This window comes from Callospermophilus lateralis, chromosome 4 (assembly GCF_048772815.1).
Source record: "Callospermophilus lateralis isolate mCalLat2 chromosome 4, mCalLat2.hap1, whole genome shotgun sequence".
Lineage (NCBI taxonomy): Eukaryota > Metazoa > Chordata > Mammalia > Rodentia > Sciuridae > Callospermophilus > Callospermophilus lateralis.
In genome coordinates, this window is record NC_135308.1 from 105,644,877 (window position 1) to 105,666,358 (window position 21,482).

Here is a 21,482-nt window from a genome sequence, read left to right on the forward strand (position 1 = left end):
AACCTCAGCCTTTGTGTCCCTTATACATAAGTTCATGCAGGAGGGAAAAGAGCATCCACTATTCTCTTACTTTTGAAAAGAATTGCTTGTGTGTTTTTTAAATAAGAAAATCTTATTTTTACGAATCATCTCCTGTTCTTACTATTGCTAAATGGACACTGCATAAATGACACTCAAGTAAATTAAGCAAATTAACTGAGGCCCCGTAGACAGAAAATGATAACAGACTATAAGAGCTCTGCAAATAATTTGGCTGTTCTCAGCCTTTGGATCATTCACAATGCAGTGTATATTAACAAATTTGTACAAGCTTTTAGAAAGATACAGAAATCTTTATTTTAATTGAATTAGTTGCATTATTATATTTGGAGCTATGAAAAATGGGAATGACTTAATGTTGAATCTATTCTTGGCTATATCTCATCTGACATAGATACAGCCCCTTCTTTCTATAACAGTAATTTAAAAAAAAAGTCTTCCAGTATAATTTTAATAAGTTTATGAAATCAGTACCAGTTTGTTTAATTTATGCCTATAGATGCTTTGGTGCCATATTAGTTTTCCATTTCTATAACAATGTCTGATGCTGGATAAAGTATAAAGAAAAGAGGTTTATTTAGTTCACAGTTTTACATATTCAGGAGCACAGCACTAACATCTGCTTGGCTTTGGTGAGGCCACCTTGGCTGTGTCACATGGTAGATGGCATCATAGCAGGAGCATGTGAGGAAGGGAGAGATTGATCTGGTGAAACAAAACCAATGTTGCTCTTTTATAACAACCCACTCTCTTGGCAACTACATGGAGTCCCATGGAAATTACTTAATTCCTCCCAAGGACAGGAGTCACGTGCCCTCATCACTTCCTACTAGGCTCTACCTGTTGAAGGTCCCAACATCACCACACTGAAGACCAAGCTTCTGGCACTCAAACCAAAGAAGGTGCCAGAGTGCAACAGGATTTTGGTGTCCTTAATCACAATTCTCTTTAAACCAATAGTTATATTCAAAGAATATATCTGTAGTCTGAGAGACGGGAGAGGGCACATGGTGATTCCTGCATTCTGTCTACCCTGGACTTGGCCCAGCATCCAAGTGCTAAGAACTGACTATGACTCTCCAGAAAACTGTCAGATTCTCCATGGTATGTTCTTCATCTCAGGTTACCCAGGCTGCTTGCTGGGTACATGGTTGTCTGGAGGGCCCAAGTAGAATAGCAGAACAGAGAGTGGTGGAATGTGGACAGCTGTGCAGAGAGGGGAGCAGTGGGCATCAACTGGATGCTCTGACTGGATGGTTCTGCAATGGTGGGATGCCTCCAGTGTTCAGAATTATTTCCTTCAGTTTATTCATTTAGTGCATTCATCCGTTAAGGGCCTACTGGGCGCTAGTACTTCTGATGTGAACAAAACAAAATCCCTGCCCTAATGAAGGTGACATTCTCATGGAGAAGAAATACAGTAAATCTAGAAGCAGATTTGAGGGTCAGAAGAGGGGTTGACATAAGGAATTAAGTGTGCCTTTTTTGAGAGAATGTACCCGATCACTGAAACGATTTCATAGTTGTGGGTTGGAGGCAGAGTTGAAAGAACTTCGGGAGTGGAGGTATATGCAATGGTAGCAGTAGAATACTTGGGTCAATTAAAGCAAGGGTCTCCTGTTTGATGGAGGAGATGAGTGTTTATTAGGAAATGCAGAGGGTAGGGGGCTTTAGGAAGTGGAAGGCATATGTCATGCTGCTTCATATGTGGCCCATGGAGGGTTGGCTCAGTGGCAGTTCATATCTCCCAATAGGGGTCTCTTTGGGGCATCTCTCTCACCTGAGGCCAGCATGGGTCAGGTGGGCAGCAAGACCAGTCACAGCTCCATCTACACAATTACCTAATGCCCTAAAGGTTTTTATCCCCATGACAAAGAGGGAGATACTCACCTCATTTCCTCCTGAACAGGGACAAGGGCCCAGTACCGGGGAAGCTTATCAGTGGTGGAGCCATTGTTTTTTACACCAACACTCATCAAATTTGAGTCCATTCCAACTCAAGGTTATTTCTACTTGGAAAGTAGGAGTCAAAAAACACTGTTGGGAAGTATTTCAGTTGTCTTTACCAGTGGAGAACACCGAGTTGTGCTCCTCACAGCCACATCCCAAGACTTCCTCCTACGTCTCAGGCTGCAGGACTGCATTCCAGCCTCTTCACCCTCCCGTCCAGTGGTTCTCAGCCCAGCCTGCTTGTTAGAGTTTACACACACAGGATACACATTCTCTCCCTCTTTCCCTCCCTATACCTAGGCCCCATTCCAGACAAGTCAGAATCTCAGGGTTGGTACCTGGGCTTTGTATTTTTTACAAGCTCCCCCAATGCTTCTCATGTGCAGCCAGGATGAGAATTACCACTCGATGTACACCTCATTTAGTGATTGCATCCACTCAGAGTCGGGCTGCAGTTGACACTCAAAAAACAAAATTCCCCGATTCCACCCACATCCTCCCCTACATTTTAGATTGGACATCTGCCTACTGCACTCTTCTCCAGAAGCAGCCCACAGGCACCTGGTCATAACAGAACCAATTGTCTTCCTTCCTATATTTGCTCCTCTCACTGCACTTCTGAAGTAGAATAGGATACTGCACAAGCCAGAAGCCTGGCTGGCATCCTTGACCTCTTCCTGCCCCTTCTCTCGGCCTGCTCTGGATCCCTCAAATATGCTGCCTTATCCTGTGCCTGCCAGCCAGTTTCCCTGCCTTCAGTTTCACTCTAAACCTTTAGGTTCAGAGCCCTTTGAAATGCACCCCAGCAGTTCTCCCACCTGGCTGCCTACCTTTGGTGTCACACCCAACATTTAAAACCCGACCATTTGTCCCGGGATTCTGGCCTCATTGTCTTGTTTTTGTACTGGGATTTGAACACAGGGGCCCTTTAGTACTATATCCCCAACCCTTTTTATTTTGAGAGCCAATCTCACTATGTGGCTGAAGGTCTTACTAAGTTGCTGAGGCCAGCCTTGAACTTGCTATCCTCCTGCTTCAACCTCACTAGGTGTGCTTCACCATGTCCAGCTCCTCCTTGCCTTTTCATGTGCAGCTTCAACTCTCCACCTACCACCACCTTCATCCACTCAGCTCAGTCATCCCAAGGCTCAACACAATGGTCCCTCCCCTAGAAAGGACAGTTAGATATTCTAACTGTACTCACCTTTGTCATGGCCCTCTGAAGAGTCTACAGTACCTGTCACACCCATGCACCTAGAAGCTCCTTTAAGAGGGACTGTCTTGTTTCTCTTTATTCTCTACAAATAGTCAACAATTAAAGTATTTGTGATTAGAACAGTGGTAATTTCAGAATTTCTCTACAGGAAGCACTTGAGGGTAGCAGTAAGAAAGGGCCAAGGAAATTTACCCTGAAACTGCATCTTCAATTGACATTTAATGTTTTTATTTAGTATTTTGAGTTACAAATTCTGAAAAATGATTTCGAAAAATTTGTTCATACTTATACAAAATTGAGAGAAAATTAGCTTTCCACATGGAAGAATATTATATTAACTTATTTGGAGAGCACTAACACATTCCCTTCTCCCCCAACCTCATAGGAATGGAGGAATCGAGAGACAAAGGGATGTAGGAAAAAGCAGATTGAAGGATGGATCATGAAGTGCTTTTGAATTACAATATTATTTGTTTTTTTAGTGGGCAATAAAGTGCTGGTATTAGAGCATTAGCAGCTGCCCTCCCAATACCTTTCCCATAAGCTAATCTGCTTCATAATTTGTGTAAATTATTGTTTTCTGTAAAAGAATTTTTTTTTACTTTTAAATACCAGTATCACCTATAAATTATATTCTGTTTATTATATACAAAGTGTTATGGGTAACTAATATTATTCAGTATGGATTTCTTAGACATCACTCATCATCGAAGATCCACATGATCCTGTTCTCTTCCTTCATTAGTTACCTTATTTTTGGAGTTCTGGAAGCGGCGCCAGGCAGAACTTGAGTATGAATGGGACACTGTTGAGTTACAGCAGGAAGAACAACCCCGGCCAGAATACGAAGCACAGTGTACTCACGTGGTAATAAACGAGATTACCCAGGTAAGGGCGATGCCGTTTAGTCTGTTTACTGCAGTGGCTATGCACTAGAATCACCTGAGGAGTTTTAAAAATATTGATGCCTGAGTTCTATCACCTCATACTCTGGCAGTACTTAGTGCCCTGGGTGTGTTTTGGACATAGAGGATTTTTTTTTTTTTTTTTTTTGAAGCTCCTATAATTGATTCTGATGCTCAGCCAGATGAAGATACTTGGAACAGTGAATATAGGGGACAAATATTGTCCTTTATTTTGTAATAAAGTTTAAAATGCCAAAAGGAAATTAGACTGTGATAGGAAAGGTGCTTTGGATTTGATAGTTGTTCTCTCTTTTTTTTTTTTTTTTAACATGCACTTCATTATAGTCCTTTATTCATCCTAACTTAGCCACCCCTTCATCTTGCACTAAGCCTTAGTTTCTACTCCACCTTCTGGTTGGGACATGCACAGAAAAAAGGATGAATGAGGAAGAGAAACATTTATTGAGGTTCAACCACGTTCGGTCCCTTGCTAGGCATTTTATATCATTGGTGAGGAAGATTCACTACTATCACTACTGCTGCAAAGATAAAAATAAAACTATAGATCTCTCTGTATATATGTCAAAGCTCTTGGAAAGTGATTTTTGAGTCTTCTGCATTATTGCTTCTTTCCATCAACACAGGAAATTTAGAGCTGATTGTGCTTGCAGTCATCAGCATTAGGACAGTAGGTTCAGAATACAAATAGCTCTTGGGAAGAAAATGCTTTCACCAAGAGCAGCTGAGAACATCCAACTATAGATTTCATAAATTGAATCAGAGATTTACAGAATGTTGGCACTAAAAGGGACTGGAGGGAGCAGTTCAACCTCCTCATCTTATAAATGGGAAAAAAATGAGGTTCAGTTATGAATAGAAGGTGACATTTGTCTCTTACAATGTAACAAGCTTCAAATAATCCCTGTTATGAATAGGTACTGCCGTTTACTAGAGAAGACCGGTCAAAGCATGTGTTGAAAGATTATATATTCAGAAAGGAAAGCTGATACTTAGACAAAATTAGATGTTCATAAAGTGGATGCTGAAAAATAAAACCTTTAGAGTATCAGCAAGATTGAAAAATACTAATGGCAATGTGGTCATTTACACCTATCAATTTTATATTTAAAATTAACAAGTCAAATTTCCACTGAAATGTTGCTTGTTAAGAAATTGCAATTGAAACTTCTCTTTCCTCTATTTCTTCTTCATTTTATTTTTGTTGTCAGTGTATCCTGCACTGGTTTAGAGAGGCTATGGTCCAGTGGTGAAGTCTCAGGAATGAGACTGCCCGAATCCTGGCATGAACACAGCAACTTGCTAATTGGGTGATCTGGGACAAATTACTTAACTTCTCTGTACCTAAGTTTCCTCATCTATAAAATGGGGATAATAGAGTTACTTCTGTATCACTGTGGTAAGAAGAAATTGAATTTATGTGTAAAACCCACTTTAAATAGTATCTAACACAGAGTGCACACCATGTGAGTATTTGCAGCTATTATTATACTGTTGGTGCTTTTATAATCCAGGTAAATCATGAGGAATATTGATTTCTTAAGAATCTAAGTTTATTCTTATAAAGTATAAAATGGAGAGTTTGCGACTGTGGCTCAGTGTAAAGCACTTGCCTAGCACATGTGAGGCACCAGGTTCAATCCTCAGCACCACATAAAAATAAATAATATAAGGGTATTGTGTCCATCTACAACTAAAGAAATTTTTTTTAAGTATAAAATGGAAGCTCTCTAAAAATTCATCATATTAATATATAAAGCTCAACCTCAACCAAGAAACATTTACTGGATACCTAGTATTTATAGATACTTTTTTTCTTCCTGGGCTCTGCGCTGTCGTCAGTCATTTTCAAAATCCAAGACAAGCCCAGGAATGTCAGCTTCATGGCTTGGCACTGACAGGTGCCTAGATTCCTAAGTACAGGTCATGGCAGGAAAACAGTTTAGTACTCATGCTTACGTTTTCCAAATACGGTTATAAAAATAAACACTGCACATGCCTTGTTGTGTGTCTGTTTGAAATTTTAACAAAAAAATGTTCAATCATAAGTTGATTAATAAGCATAGTCTATTTTAAAATAAGTTAAGATTTACTGACATATTTGGAGAAAAGTAATTCCCCTTAACTTTTTTTTTTTCTTTTTTTATTAGGAAGAAGAGCGTATTCCTTTCACTGCCTGGGGAAAGTGTATAAGGATAACCCTCTGCGCAAGTGCTGTCCTTTTCTGGGTAAGAATTTGTCTCTCTCACAGTTTTTTTTTTGAGTAATTTATTTATTACATAACAAATTTTTCAGTGTCTAATATTAAATATCAAGGAAACTAAAGCCTAGAAACTATGTGGCCTCATGAGAGATACTACCACCTGGAGTGACTCTGAAGGTTTCAGACTATCTTACCTGTTCTCACAGGTTCTTCTCGTTCCTTCTTCCTCGTTTGTTTAAATCAGGCCAGTAGTTCAGTATTTTCTAGTTTCTAGTGAAGAGACCAAATGGGATGCATTAAGAATTCTGACTTTCCAATTTCAATGACGAAAATAAAATGTTGAGGAATATCCTTAGCAGAAAGAGAATAGGAACTTAAAAAAAAAAAAAACCTACTGGAAGACATGAAAGAAGTCTTTAAAAATAATTTTAGATGAAAGGACAGTGTTTCTATAATGCCAGAACTTATTAGTTTTGGATTTATTATTCATAAAAACATACTAGTAATATAATTTAGTGGGAGTTTTATTGGCTCAAGAAAAGCAGATTAGAGGACAGGACACAAAGCCCAGAAAAGGTTCTGGTATCAGTAATTTAATATATCGGAAGGGAGACATTATAAATCCATGGGATAAGTAGAGATTATGCAATAAATGGTAATGGAATACTTGTTAGCTATTGGAGGAAGGTTAAAGCCATATTTTGAACCACACACTATAATAAGTTCCCAAAACACTTTTTTTAAAATGTTAAACCATAAGCTCGAAATAAATACTTAAAATATAAAGAAGTTTTAGAGGAAAATATCTAAAGATTTTCATACAAATTTCAACAAAACACCAGAAGATATATTTGTAAAGGGGGCACAGTGTTAATACCTCTAATACACAGAATCCAGAGAACACACAAATCTAGTAGCAAAAGAGAGAACATTGATTATTTTTCTTTAGTAACTACATTATTAAAACCCAATAGTAATTAAATTGGTACACATTAAAATGAGATACAATATTTTGCCTCTCCAACAAGGCTAAGAGTCTGTAAGGATGATGTGCAGAATCACTCACTCTTATGTTGGAGTCCTGGGTTTTACATTGCTTCAGCCTTCCTAGTAAGCTGTGAGGCCATCTGTATCAAGAGTCCCCAGAATACTCATACTTCAATTCACTAATTTAGGATTTTAGAAACTTGTAATCAACAAATACTTCAAAATGGCAAGTAAAGTAAGATTTCTTCAGACATCTATCACACCATTTTATACACACATTCGTACATGAATATATATCTCAACCAGGTGTCCCACCTTCAAACCCACCATATAGAATATTGTGCACTCATGGAAATATTTCATGATACATAAAAATGCCTATGGTTTATAAGTTTGAACAAAGGATGAAATATGCAAATAGTGCATAGTTCTGAAAGAATTATGCCCATATGTGAAGAGTAGGTGAATTTTCCTATTTTTCTTTATTTGTTTTTATGGTTAAGTCTTTCAATTGTAGGTGACAAAATCAATCTCCAGCTGGTTTAAACGAAACAAAATGGGGGAAGGTAGGATTCATTGGTTCTCAAGCTGAAAATTCCAAGTTGGAAGTGTGGCTTTAGGCAGGGGAGCTACTGCTGCCCAAATAGCATCAAAGTCTATGTTTTGTTCCGTCTTCCTTCTGTCTCAGGTGACTTGCCAGGGTGCTGGGTCAAGGTACCGCCTTATGGTGACAAAATGACTGCAGCATTTCAGACCCCACATTGTAGAGGGGAGGGGTCTTTTTAGTGGCTCCTCCGTGGATAAAGGAAGCTGCTTCTTCCCATGGACACTAAAGTTGTCTCCTCACACAGAGTGGCTCTTACTGGGTTATATATCAATCCCTGAATCAGTGGCTATGACCAGTGGGAGGGGGACATGTTTTTCTCAAACCAATCAGAATCTGACTCTGGAGCACTGTGGGGTCAATCCTACACACACCCCAGGGCTGATAGAGTAGGGTTAGTCCCCCCAACAGCATGATCTGGGTCCTCTTCTAGGACAGTGAACAGGTCCAGGCCAGCAAAAGCAAGTGTCCACTAAAGGGTACTTTCAAATTTTCTACAGCAAACACAAACTGAAGTGTATTAAAGCTAGAATCAGAAAAGCTAAGTAAAAAACTTGAAGGAGAACAAAAGGCTTCCCCACTCCTAGGAAGAAATACTGAACATATTCGACATCCTGAGGAAGTATGGAAACATATCAACTTTATACAAGCTCTGGAATGAGTTAGAATCCCTTTCATAAGCCACAGGGGAGGAGGTACCATATAGGGGTCAGTGGGTTTTTGGAATCTTAGGGAATCCCAGTTCTTTCACTCCCTAGATGCTTAATCTTGAACAAAATGCTTACTCTCTGCTAGCCTCCGTTTCCTCATCCATAGAGACAGATAATACTACCTACTGCAGAGGTCTATTATGAGGAGTCACCTAACACACATGTGCTGAGGTAAACAGTGGGCACTTATAGACTGCTGTTAGAATTACTTAATAATTATCAAAATACTTATGGAGGTAATTTTTAGAACTACATAATATTTGAATGGCCTGTATGTGTTGTGCTGAGCAAGGAAGACTCAACATCTCTACTACTTCTCAGCCTTAGCTATTTTTTTATATACATACACACAAAAATCTCATGAGTTTCTGAACACTACATGTAGAAAAGTGAACATCATGATTACTAATTTTTTTATTATTTCATGAGTTAAGACTTAACTGTGAAGGAAAGGATAATATCTTCTCTGTAAGTGGATTAGTGCTTAAAACATAAGAAAAACAGCTTCTTAACACTTTGGTCACTGTCATCAAAGGTAATATTTCTGTAGTGCTTTTCCTGTGTCTGGGCTTAATGTTCAAAGTGTTTTTACCTATAGTAACTCACTGCATCATCTACAAGCTGGGTGCTATATTATGCACATTGCACAGATGAGGAAACTGAAGCCCCAGCGGTGAATCTATATTAGGTCGTTGAGGTAGTGGCAGAGCTGAGGTTCGCATGCAGGAGTCTGGCTCCAGAACTATCCTATAGTCACTCCCTGTACTGTACCCTGCAGGTGAAAGCAGCCTTCCTTCGTTACTGCCTATATTGTAACATGATTTATTTGGTCCTGAAGTTTCCATTCTGTCTTTTCTCTTTGGGGACATGCATCATGAGCAGACATGATTCTGGAATCTATCCAATAAAACAGATGTATGGAAGACAGTTTAAAGATACCTTTCCAACAATGTCTAATACTGTGTAGCAAGTTAGGAGAAAATTCATGGGCCCTTTAATGTACATTATTCAGTGACCAGAGAAAATCCACTTACTGAGAAAGCAAAATGCTTTTATGTACAAAGTATGCATCAGATTCCTGCATCGATGCTGGACTGAGTCAGAAATGCAGAGCAGCAGTGAAAAAAAATCTGTGGCAATGCAGCCATGAACAACTGCCAGTTTGAAACCCGACTAGGTAAAGCCCGAGGAGCTTTTGTCGGCAGAGAGAGTTCATGCAGGGCACCTCTGGGCCAGCTTCATGGCCTGTCCAGAACCTCCCTTGATTCTGTGTTTAAAACAGAAGATAGTACCTGTTTACCTTTGAGCTGGTGACAGATTCTCTGTGGCAAGAAATCACATCTTCTTAATGGAGTATTACTAGCAAAACCCCACAAATTTCTAACTTAAACCATTCATTAATTATAGAAGAATTTTTTTATATTTTTTACTTGTAGTTGGATATAACAGCTTTATTTATTTTTGTGTGAGGATCAAACCCAGGGCCTCACATGTACTAATTGAGCACTCTACCTAGTCCCAGAAGGGATGTTTTCACTGGTTCTATGATCACAGACACTTTTTCCTTCTACCTTAACATGCCACTCTAGTTATTCCAGTTTTATGCTGTCTGATGGGAACACTCTTTTTAATATTTTTTTTCTAGAGCAATTTTTAGGTTTATATAGAAAGTATAGCAAGTTCTCATATCCCCTTTCACTACTGTGCACATTCTCCTGTTAACATTTTTTTGTGGGGGGGGTACCAGGGATTGAACTCAGGGGCACTCAACCATTGAGCCATATCCCCAGCCCTATTTTGTATTTTATTTAGAGACAAGGTCTCACTGAGTTGCATACACCTCACTGTTGCTGAGGCTATCTTTGTACTTGCGATTCTCCTGTCTCAGCCTCCTTAGCCGCTGGGATTACAGGGGTGCGCTATTGCGCCCAGCCCCTGTTAATATCTTACATATGGGTGTACTCACTTTCTATGTTCATCATTCCTTTCCCTTTCTCATGCCTTACTTTCCTCCTCTTGTGGCACTTGTGAGATTTATTTCACTTTACACATGTACCTTGTAAATAATATGCCAGTTTTTAACAGTAAAAATCTGATCACTGGTGAGTCTTACGCTGCTGTTTTTTGTGCTTTCAGATCCTGTTGATCATCGCTTCGGTTATTGGAATCATTGTCTATCGGCTCTCAGTGTTTATTGTATTTTCTGCAAAACTTCCCAGTACTGTCAATGGGACAGACCCAATCCAGAAGTACCTGACTCCACAGACAGCCACATCCATCACTGCGTCCATCATCAGCTTTATCATCATCATGATTCTGAACACCATATATGAAAAAGTGGCCATCATGATCACTAATTTTGGTGAGGTCCTGCCGTAGCTCAGGCAGTTTTTGAGACATTTTTAGAACCTTGCTAAAAATAGAGACTAAATCTCTTATCGGTGTCAATTCTTGGAGGTTACGATTTTTAGAAAATTTCAAGCATAAGCATATTTTCTCTAGCCTGTATGGGAAAAGAATTATCAACGGCTTTGTATTAGTAAGAGGGACAAAGCAAAGACAGTGTAATGATACTGTCCAAGCTCTGTGTAAACAGATCAGTGCTGAATAATATTTTCAATTACATTAGATCATGTACTCTATTGTTGAAAGTAAATAGTCTCTTTATTGCAAATAAGTGGAATAAGGTCATGGTCCCAGTGGCAAATACGCTCATTGTGGAGAGGACAAGCAATCGCACTGCTGCTGTCTTCCCCCGTGCTGTTCATATTAATATAATGCTTGGCATTTTGAAATAAGTGTTTCTTCCCCCTGGCTTATATCCCAGGCAGCTGCTTAGTGGTCAGAGTTAAGTGCTTTCCACACCCTGCATACATCTGGGTCCTTCTCTGTTCTTAGATGACCACTTAGTCCATTCAATCAGACTGATGTAGATTCCAAACTAGAAGGATGACCTGTTTTGTGTTCCCCACATGCCCCTTGTTTTGTGGTTGTGTTCAGCAGAACTACCTTACAGCAATTCAGGAAGACAAAAGATTATTACTCAGCAGGCAATTAAAAAGTAATATTCTATTAGTTTAGAGCTGAGATAGTCCTCATCCATTTGATAACATAGTACTTGTGAATTTTAAGAAATCATTGAAAAAAAAAAACCTGATGTGTACGTACACACACACATTTTGTCACGTGAGATATTGCATTCTGTGGTGAGAACTCATAACAATGTGTAAACTTGGAATTAACACGGTGGCTATATTAAGGAATTGAAAACAGCTTAAATGAAAACAGTGTGAATTGTTTTTTTTTCCCCCAACATGTTAACTCATGTATGAGTGTTTTGGATTAGAGTTTCAAAGCTGTTCACAATTTTAAAATCTCTTTTCTGTTTTGTTTTAACGACAGAACTCCCAAGGACTCAGACAGATTATGAGAACAGCCTAACCATGAAGATGTTCTTATTCCAGTTTGTCAACTACTATTCTTCATGCTTCTACATAGCATTCTTTAAGGGGAAATTCGTAGGCTACCCAGGAGACCCAGTGTATTGGCTGGGAAAGTACAGAAATGAAGAGGTATGAAAATAGAATTGTATTCTTTTTACGGTTTAAGCTGCTTCATGTTTTCTCTCAGTTACCTAAAAACAGTTTTCTCATTTTTAATATATATATTTTTTAGTTGCAGATGATCACAGTACGTTGATTTTATTTATTTATCCTTATGTGGTGCTGAGGATCAAACCCAGGGAGGGCCTCACGTGTGCTAGGCAAGCGCTCTACCACTGAACCACAACCCAAGCTCTCCTCATTGTTTCTTTTTTTTAAGATGTTTTTAGCCTAAACAGAATAAATATCAGAAAAATGAAATTACTGATTATATTCCCAGTTAAATCCATCTATAACCTAAAAAAGATTTTCTTTTTAACATTCCAGTGTGACCCAGGTGGCTGTCTCCTTGAACTAACTACCCAACTGACAATCATCATGGGTGGAAAAGCAATCTGGAATAACATACAAGAAGTCTTGCTTCCGTGAGTATTAGATAGTGTCACTTTTTGGGTAACAGTCAGAAGGTCTGTCAGCCCACCTGATGAAATAATTTACCAATACAGTCACATAGCTGCATGTCCACCTCTAAAATGGATTAGAATCTATTATTAAAGGTCTTTGGGCATGATAATCCAACAGTTTATATGTATCAAATGTTAAACAAGGAAGAAAGTTTTACATACTTAAAGAAAAGCCTGCCTGCTACAGTTTAAACTGTCATAGAGGCTGTGATTAGTCAGCCACAGAGCAAAGCCCTTCCTTAGAATGTGAACTACGCATTACCCCACCTTTTCAGAGCAGCCTCCTCCCTTCCCTTTATGTATGTTTTAAAGTCATTAAATAGTGATTTGTTGAATTATTAGTGCCAGTTACTAGAATGCTTTGTTTTTCTCTAAACTATTCTCATTTTATCTTCCTTTTGCAGTGAAAATTCATAGCTTAAAGAGATTAAATATTTTACCCAAGTTCGCAGGGGCAATAAGAAGTTACTATAGGATTCCATTCCAGGACACTATGTCTGCAAACTCTTGTGCTTTCAAGGAGAGGAGTTCAGGGCTGGGATGTAGCTCTGTGGTTGAGGGCCTGCCTGCCATACCTTGAAGATCTGGGTTCGACCCCCAGGACATCAAAAAATAAAGAAGTTCTCTTTGTCTTCCTAAGGCACAGGGATACACCTATAATGCTTTAAGAGATAATTGTTCAAAATAATAATCACAAAGGTTTTGACTTAACTGGGTTTTTTTTTCCCCCTAAAGAAAATGAGAACAAACTATAACTATACTGAAGACGTTAGCTCAAATCGCGCTGTCCTAAATTTTCACTGAAGTGCCATCCACAAACAGCAAAGTTCAGCACCATCTGCATTCTCTGAGAATTTCAGGGAGCCTATTCTACTCGTTTCCTTTTGCTGCTGCAATAGATTGCCACAAAATTGATTAAAATGACATAAAGTTATTATAGTCTGGGAAGTCAGCCGTCTAAGCTAAAATCAAGGTGTTGGCAGGGATGTTTCTTACCGAAGTCTCAGGCGAATCTCTTTCTCTGCCTTTTCTAGATTCTAGAGGCTACCCACATCTCTTGGCTTGTGACCTCTTTTCTCCATCCACAAAGCCAGCAGTGTTTCCTGTCTGACTTCTGTGGCTCCCTCTTTCCCTCCTGCCTCTCTCCTCTTTTTTTAATGACCCTTGCGATTATATGGGATCCCCAGGATCATCTAGGATGATCTCCCTGTGTCAAAGTCAGCTGATTACCTTAACCAGGGAACTTGACATACATATATTTTGTGGATTAGGAGGGTAAAGTCTCTGGAAGGACCATTATTCTTATTTTTCCAAGGAAATTTCTGCTCTAATTTTCTGCTCTTGTAAAACTTCAGATCTCTCTTCCGTCTTCCCTCCTATGTACTGTACCTTTCTCTATTCCATGCCAACCCAAATAGAGTATGCACAGCCCTCTCCCTAGTATCTTCCAAAATCACTTCCAACAAGTATGCTTTACTGATGTTTAGTGAATGAAGGCAGAAACTCACACTTTGAAATTTAATAAACAAAAAATAATTTAAAAAGAGGGAGGTTTGTTTTTCTTAGTTATACATGATAGTATAAATATATCAAAATAGATTTTACCATTATACCAACATGGAATATACCTTATTCTAGTCTTATGGATGTACATGAAGTCGAGATTCATTGTGGTGTATTTATATGCACACAGGAAAGTTATGTCAGATTCATTCCACCGTCTTTCCTGTTCACATCCCTTCCATTCATTTCCCTTTGCCTAATCCACTGAACTTCTACTCTTACCCCTCTTCCTTGTTGTTTGTTAGCATCCACATATCAAAACATTTGACCTTTGCTTTGGGGGGACTGGATTATTTTATTTAGCATGATAGTCTCCAGATCCATCCACTTACCAACAAATGTCATAAACTCATTCTTATTTATGGCTGAGTAATATTCCATTGGGTATATATACCACAATTTCTTTATGCATTCATCTATCGATAGGTATCTAGTTTGGTTCCATAGCTTAGCTATTGTGAATTGTGCTCCTGTAAACATTGATGTGGCTGTGTCACTGTAGTATGCCGATTTTATCTCCTTTGAATAGATAACCAAGGAGTGATGTAACTGGGTCAAATGGTGGTTCCATTCCTAGATTTTTGAGGCATTTTCATACTGTTGTTTTCCAGAATGGTTGCACCAATTTGCAGTCTCACTAGAAATGTATTAGTGTACTTTTTCCCCACATCCTTGCCAACATGGTTACTTGTATTCTTGATAATTAAATAGATGGTTAGAAAAAGGTGAAATCTCAGAGATGAATAACTTTTTCATATATTTGTTGACCATTCATGTTTCTTATTTTGAGAAGTATCTGTTTAGTTCCTTTGCCTATTTATTGATTGGTGTGTATGTGTATTAAGCTTTTTGAGTTCTTTGTATATCCTGAAAATTGCCATCTGTACCTCAGATAAGGTGTTAAAGATTTTCTCCCATTCTATAGTCTCTCTCTTCATGCTTTTTAAAAAGTCCTTATACCACTCTGCAACCAAGGTCTTAAACTTGCCATACTTTTTCTCCAGCCTACTGTCATTCTGCTCTATCTCCCCCATCACATACAACTCCCTCTCCTGGTTCCTCCACTCCTGTTCTTCCTTCCTTCTCCCCACCACCCCCAGTCAGGTTTCCATCCATCCTCCTGGGCAGTGCTAACTGACACTGGGTTTCAGTGCATCCTTCTGGATTTCTTCCTCCACCATCTTCAGGGTGAACCACCAGAGTCTTTCTCTAAACAAAAATATCTCACCTTCCCCCACCCCTTTCCCAGAAAGGGATTCTAGCTTTAGCTGTGAAATTAATATTTTATAATCCTACTGTGCAGAAAACCACCCTTACTTTCATTCAGTTAATATTCAGACTTTTCCAGATAAGTAAAAGTAGGTCATGCACAAATACTATGTTTGTTTCTATGTGAAAATAAATATAAAAAATAAAGTCTTAACTTATTCTTACATTATTAAAAAGCATTTTCTAAGCCAAGCATATTAATTATTTAACCCCAAGTTTTGATAATTAATTGTTCAGTAGTGAACTATTCTCCAATTTGAAAATGTAGATTTCCTAAACTTACTATTGAGAAATTCATACAAAATGAAATTTGTTCACATGGGATGTTTTTAAATAAAAGATGATTTATAGTCTGTATGGCCTGTTTATATTTTCATTTCAAGTAGGTCCATTGTTAAAAATTACAGTGACCTTTAGATATTTCTACTGCTGATCTAAAGTATTTCTTTAGTATGTTTTTAAATGATCTCCCCTTTCGTTTAAAAGCTGGGAATGCCAAGTGTTAGCTAAATTAGAGAGTGACTTGGGCTTCTCCTTTGTGTAAGTTCCAGGATTCTCCTTACAATTATTTGTACAAAATCCTAGCATGTCAACCATATAACAGTCATCCTTGCTTCCCAGGATTACACCCACCCCAAAAATAGACATAAGGCTTTTCTTTCCTTTCTAAGTCACCAGCTGTTTTCATGTCGAGTTAATCTGTCAAAAGGAAAATAGTGAAATATATTTGACTAGGAAAATTGGAACCAGAGAAATAGCATATCTGGCACTGTGGCCACATTCCCTATGGGGTCTTCCATATATGGGCTGGACCTTGGCATGAACCATCAGATGGATAAGTGTTCTGTGGTTTACTGATGCTCTGTACTTGAAGCATTTGAGGCAAACTCAGAGCCCTTTGGCCTTCTAAGCACCACTTCTTTGAGACATTCCTGGGAATTGGCTTTATTCTGTACTTGGGGAAAAAAAAGAAAAGCTTGTACAATTCCTATGTTAAGCAAATTACTCAAAAATTTTTATAACATGTTGAGGAAAATAATTAAACATCCAAAATGCATGTGGCATTAGTGTCTTTTTATGTTTAGATAGTGGATGATTATAGTTTTCTTCCTTCCCATATTTTCTAGATTTTCTACAATAAGTATTCACCACTAATAAGAGAAATGAAACATCATAGGAAAAGTTATCCTTTTGCAAGATTGATCTAGCTATAGGATGCTCCAGAGACATACAATCAGAGGAGGCTAAATGCAGGTAGCCTTCACTACCCATAGTTACCCTGTAAGTTCAAAAACAGTGAACTCAGGCCTGAAATAGTAAGGGATGTTTGTCTTTGAAGCTGTCTGAATCTTAGTAAGTAGGAACACTATAGAATATTCTAAACAGAATAGATAACTATGTTTAGTAGGCGAGTTAATTATGATAAAGAAAAGTCCAAAAGAAAGGTATAAAGTGCATCACATCAGACATAAGTACTAAGTAAAGGGCAGCTTATTATAATGAGTTTAGGTTAACATACATAGAAAATTTTTAAAGAAATTCTTTTGTAACCACTGCCCTACTTCTAACCTTATACCAGATCTTCTTCCCTCTGGCTCTTTTTAAAAGTTCTATTAGTGATTCTCATGTGTAGGTAGTCAAGATTGAAACCCAGTATTAGAGATACAGTCCACTAGAAAACCCAAAAGACTCAGGGAAACAGTGGGTAGAAGCTTCTACAGATGAGTAGTTCAGCTGAACTAGAGGCTCAGAGTGTGTAGCTAGAAAAGAAAACTAGTTGGAAATACCTGTCATTTGATCCATGATGAGTGGGGAGACAGAACAGTAGGGATGAAAGCACCAGATGAGTTAGTAATGCAACAAGATAAAAGCTTCATCTGAATCCAAATGATGATGGATTTGGGGCCATACAGAAAAATATCTGCTTCTCTGGAGACATGGAGAAGACTCAGGAGACTGAGGTTGGAAGGGAGGGAGAGCAAAAAATAAATCAATAAAAAAACTAAACCAAATAACCTGGAGATTAGGTGTCATGAAGGATGGTGGGCATATGTGGATCTCAGAACTGGCTGTGTTACGAGGTCCCTGGGATGGCTGTAAAACTGTAGATCCCGGGACGTGCCTCAGTTCCCTGGCTTTAGGTACAGGAAGCTGCACTGTTAGAAGGGGGATGTGGAATGCTTGCTGAGTACTGAAATGAGAACCACTGGTCCAGGTGGCCAAGCATACCCAAGCCAAGATTCCCAGTGATGGAGGCCAGATATTCAGTGGGCTTCAGCCAATGTGGCCTGTGGTGGTCAACAGGAAATCCCATAGAGTGGGCATGGGCGTGTTAGGAAATGTTTTAAAGCCTTGACCCGTTTTGAACCATTTAATCCTGACAGCAGCCCTGGACAATATATGTCTTATCACCTTCCTTTTTTTATATTTAAGTATGAATTATTTTATTTGTAGCAACATTCACATGAAATTAAATGAATTTTATGTTATCATTTAAAATTCACACACAAAAACAAATAAAATTCACCAGTTCTACATTTCAGTGGTATCAAGAACATTCACAAACTTATTACAGCCATCACCTCCATTTCCAAAGCATTTTCCTCATTCCAAAAGTAAATGTGGTACCTGCTCATTCCTCATCCACCCCCCCAACCCTGACAGCCACTAACCTGCTTGCTGTCTTAATGGAGTTGCCTGGTCTACCATTTAGTACAAATGCAATCATACAATATGTGATTTGTTCATCTAGCTTCTTTCACCTAGAATAATCCTTTTGAGAATGGCATAGCATTACTTCATCCCTTTTCATGGCTGAATATTATTCCATCAAATCTGTGTTTAATTGGCCCACTCAGCCACTGATGAACATTTGGGTTGGTTCCACCTTTTGGCTATTGTGAATAGTGCTGCTAAGAATATTGATGTGTAAGTGTTTATTTGAAAAACTGTTCACTTTTGGGGGGAACCACCAGACTGATTGCATAGAATCACCACGGTACCTAGCAAGTCCACTCCTTTGTAAATACTCCAAGAACTGAGAACAAAGTGGCCACTCTATATTACACCAGAGGGGTGCAAGCATCCCACCAAACATGATGGAAGTATCACCTTATTTTCTTTTAACTTTTCCAAAGTAAATATGGCTAGTAGGCAATGAATATGGGTTCAGGTTCAGGATTATCTGAGTCAAATCTCTTCCACTTTCTTCAGCTCCCTATTGCCTCCATGATGGTATCAATGAAATACAAATGGGGAAAGACTGTGAAGCCAGGGCCATGTTCCATGGCACAGCATCTCCCCTGAGGAAGGCGTGGGTAGTGTGCAGACCGAGTTAGCGCTGGGATGGGTGGCAGTGGGAATCCCAGCAGAGAGAGCACCTCAGACCTAGTCTGGCTCGTGTGTGAGCAGTGTGTACTCACGAGGAAGAGCATGATGATCTGTGTGGTTTCTTGCAGCAACTCTTTATAGTCCCAAGAGGCCTCCTCTTTGTCAGAATTTGAAATTCACACAAACCTCTTGTTGAATCAGCCAAAGCAACTTCAACTTACTTGAAGTTGCTTCTTGTAAGGGCGCCTCTTCTGATGAACTCCACAAGTAAACCACAAGCTGGCTGTGGCTGGAGGGGACAACGGTTCTTTATACTAGGTGCACACCTCATTGTACTGTCAACCAAGATTTCTTTTTCAGGGCAAATTGTCATTAAAGGGCTGGGATTGTGGCTCAGTGGTAAAGCGCGCACCTAGCACATATGAGGCTCTGGGTTTGATCCTCGGCACCTCATAAAAATAACAAAGTTCATTGTGTATACCGACAACTAAAATAAACATTTTTTAAAAAAAAAAAATTGCCATTAAAAGTGGGAAATCATTAATCTGAGCCATAAGGCTTTCAGAAAGAAAAACATGACATCTAAGAGGAAAGGCTGTATGAGGGTGGACGCCTGTAGTAGGCAGAGCTTCTCCTAGCTCTGCATATGACCTCAACAGGGTCCTTAAATTGCACTTCTCAGGTCCTGAAATTGTTCCGCTTACTGTGTAGACCCCTATTATCTAAGGAGAGCTGTATTATCTAATGTCAATTTGTCACTTTTCTGCTTAGTGCCCTTCAGTGGCTCCCTACTTCCCTCAGAATTAAAACCATCCAAATGCTCAGAGTGGAGATCTCTTAGTCCCCACCTCCCAAACCAAAGGCCCCGTTTCCCACTAACCTTGGACCACAGGCGCCTCCTCTGTGCTGTATCCCAAGGTGGGGGTCTGCTCCTAACTCTGGGGGTCTGCAGTCTGTTTCTCTTTCAGGAAGCTCTTGCCTCTGCTGCTTTACCCTCCACCTCCCCCTTGTCCTTGTTCAAATATCCCTCCGGTTATCCTCCACCACACCAGTCCTCCCTGAAAACAGTCCTGCTCCTGCTTTATTTTTCTCCATAGCACTTATTGCCAACTCACATATTCTGTCTTTTACTTTGTTTACTTTCAATGATGATTTCCACATTGGAAAGACCATTATGAATAAGAGGAAGTAAAAAAAAAAAAAAAAAACAAGAAAAAACTGAAGTTAATCAAATGAAGAAAAATATCTTTTTAAAACCTCCCACATGAAAACACGGAGGAAAAGCAGCCAGTTACAATTTTGATAAATATTTGGGGAATAGGAAGACAGAAATAAAAAGAAATTTAATATTCAAACAAGAAATCAATTTCTTGGGAAGAATACATGTTCGGATTTCAAATTTCAGTGAAATACTTTTATGACCTTCATCTGATAACCATCTAATTATAATTGATCTTTTTGGCAGCTGGATCATGAATCTAATTGGACGGTACCACAGTGTTTCAGGATCAGAAAAGAAAACCCCACGATGGGAACAGGATTACCATCTGCAGCCCATGGGCAAGCTGGGATTATTTTATGAGTATCTTGAAATGAGTAAGTTGTTTATGAAGTTTTAAGTGACATAAAATATGTTGGAGCATGTTTTAAAGTCCAAAAACATCTGTTATAGAGCCAAATAATTATTTAGCATATTGAAATGAAGATGAGTATGTTTTTCTCTGCTTGATAAAATTATGCAATCAGCTTTTTAAATAAGGTGGCTGTGTGTGTCTTTGTTAATATTTATGTTGTTTGAAGATAAAGATTATTACCATCCAATGAAATGGACTATTCATTGAGGTCCTTCTTCACCATTAATTCTCAAAGCACTCCAACCATGTTGTCTGAGAAACTCAGCAAATATCTTTAGTTGTGGTTTGGCTTGGGCTGAAGTCCATTCAGGCACTGCTGATAGCCACATATTTCTGATCCTAAGTTCGAGGCCAGCCTCCACCTCTTAGCGAGGTCCTCAGCAAATAAGAAAAAGCTTATAGGAGCTTACAGCTTCACAGAAAGGATTCCAGGTCCTCCTTTCATACCTGGCTCCTGTCTTGGACAGCATATCTATTTCAACTCAGTGGTTTCCACTTGGTTTCTTGATTGACCTCAGAAGTGGAAAACCATTCTGCTGGTATGGAATTAAGATTACTTTAGCACAGCTCCTCCTTTTTCTTTCCTGAAACTCTTTGCCTTTGAGTATTTTTGGTCTCAGTTTCTCAGGTTTAACCTAATTTTGAGTTCTCAGTTTCCTCTAAATGGATGCATCTCAAAATAGGTTTCCATAGGAGGCACCCTCTTTTCTATTATGCATGACACACTTATATCTAATAGATGGCTAACAATTTACATGTTTTGTATGTGTGCCCTTGCAGCTAACCACTGCATTGAATTGCAGTTTTTTTAAGCTAGGAGAATAGAAAAAGAGGCACAAAATTTTAGTTGACAGGCCTTGCATTTATGCATAGGAGTTTGTGTGTTGGCAAGGACACCCTTTTGTATTTCCTATTTACAAGTCTGCAGATCGAGGGTGGATTTTATTAAATCACATCCTATGTATAAAATAATTGCTTTCAAAAGTAT

General features: G+C 38.9%; 1 protein-coding gene across 2 annotated transcripts in view; it reads left to right on the forward strand.

The window, feature by feature from the left end:
- Positions 1-21,482, forward strand: part of Ano6 (anoctamin 6) — a 191,492-nt gene that overhangs the window by 144,607 nt on the left and 25,403 nt on the right. For both annotated transcript variants that reach the window (XM_076854348.1, XM_076854347.1), the window contains 6 exons: positions 3,951-4,093; positions 6,279-6,356; positions 10,769-10,994; positions 12,035-12,204; positions 12,562-12,659; positions 20,326-20,456. In XM_076854348.1, the coding sequence (XP_076710463.1) occupies positions 3,951-4,093; positions 6,279-6,356; positions 10,769-10,994; positions 12,035-12,204; positions 12,562-12,659; positions 20,326-20,456 (846 nt within the window). The remainder of the gene's footprint in view (positions 1-3,950; positions 4,094-6,278; positions 6,357-10,768; positions 10,995-12,034; positions 12,205-12,561; positions 12,660-20,325; positions 20,457-21,482) is intronic.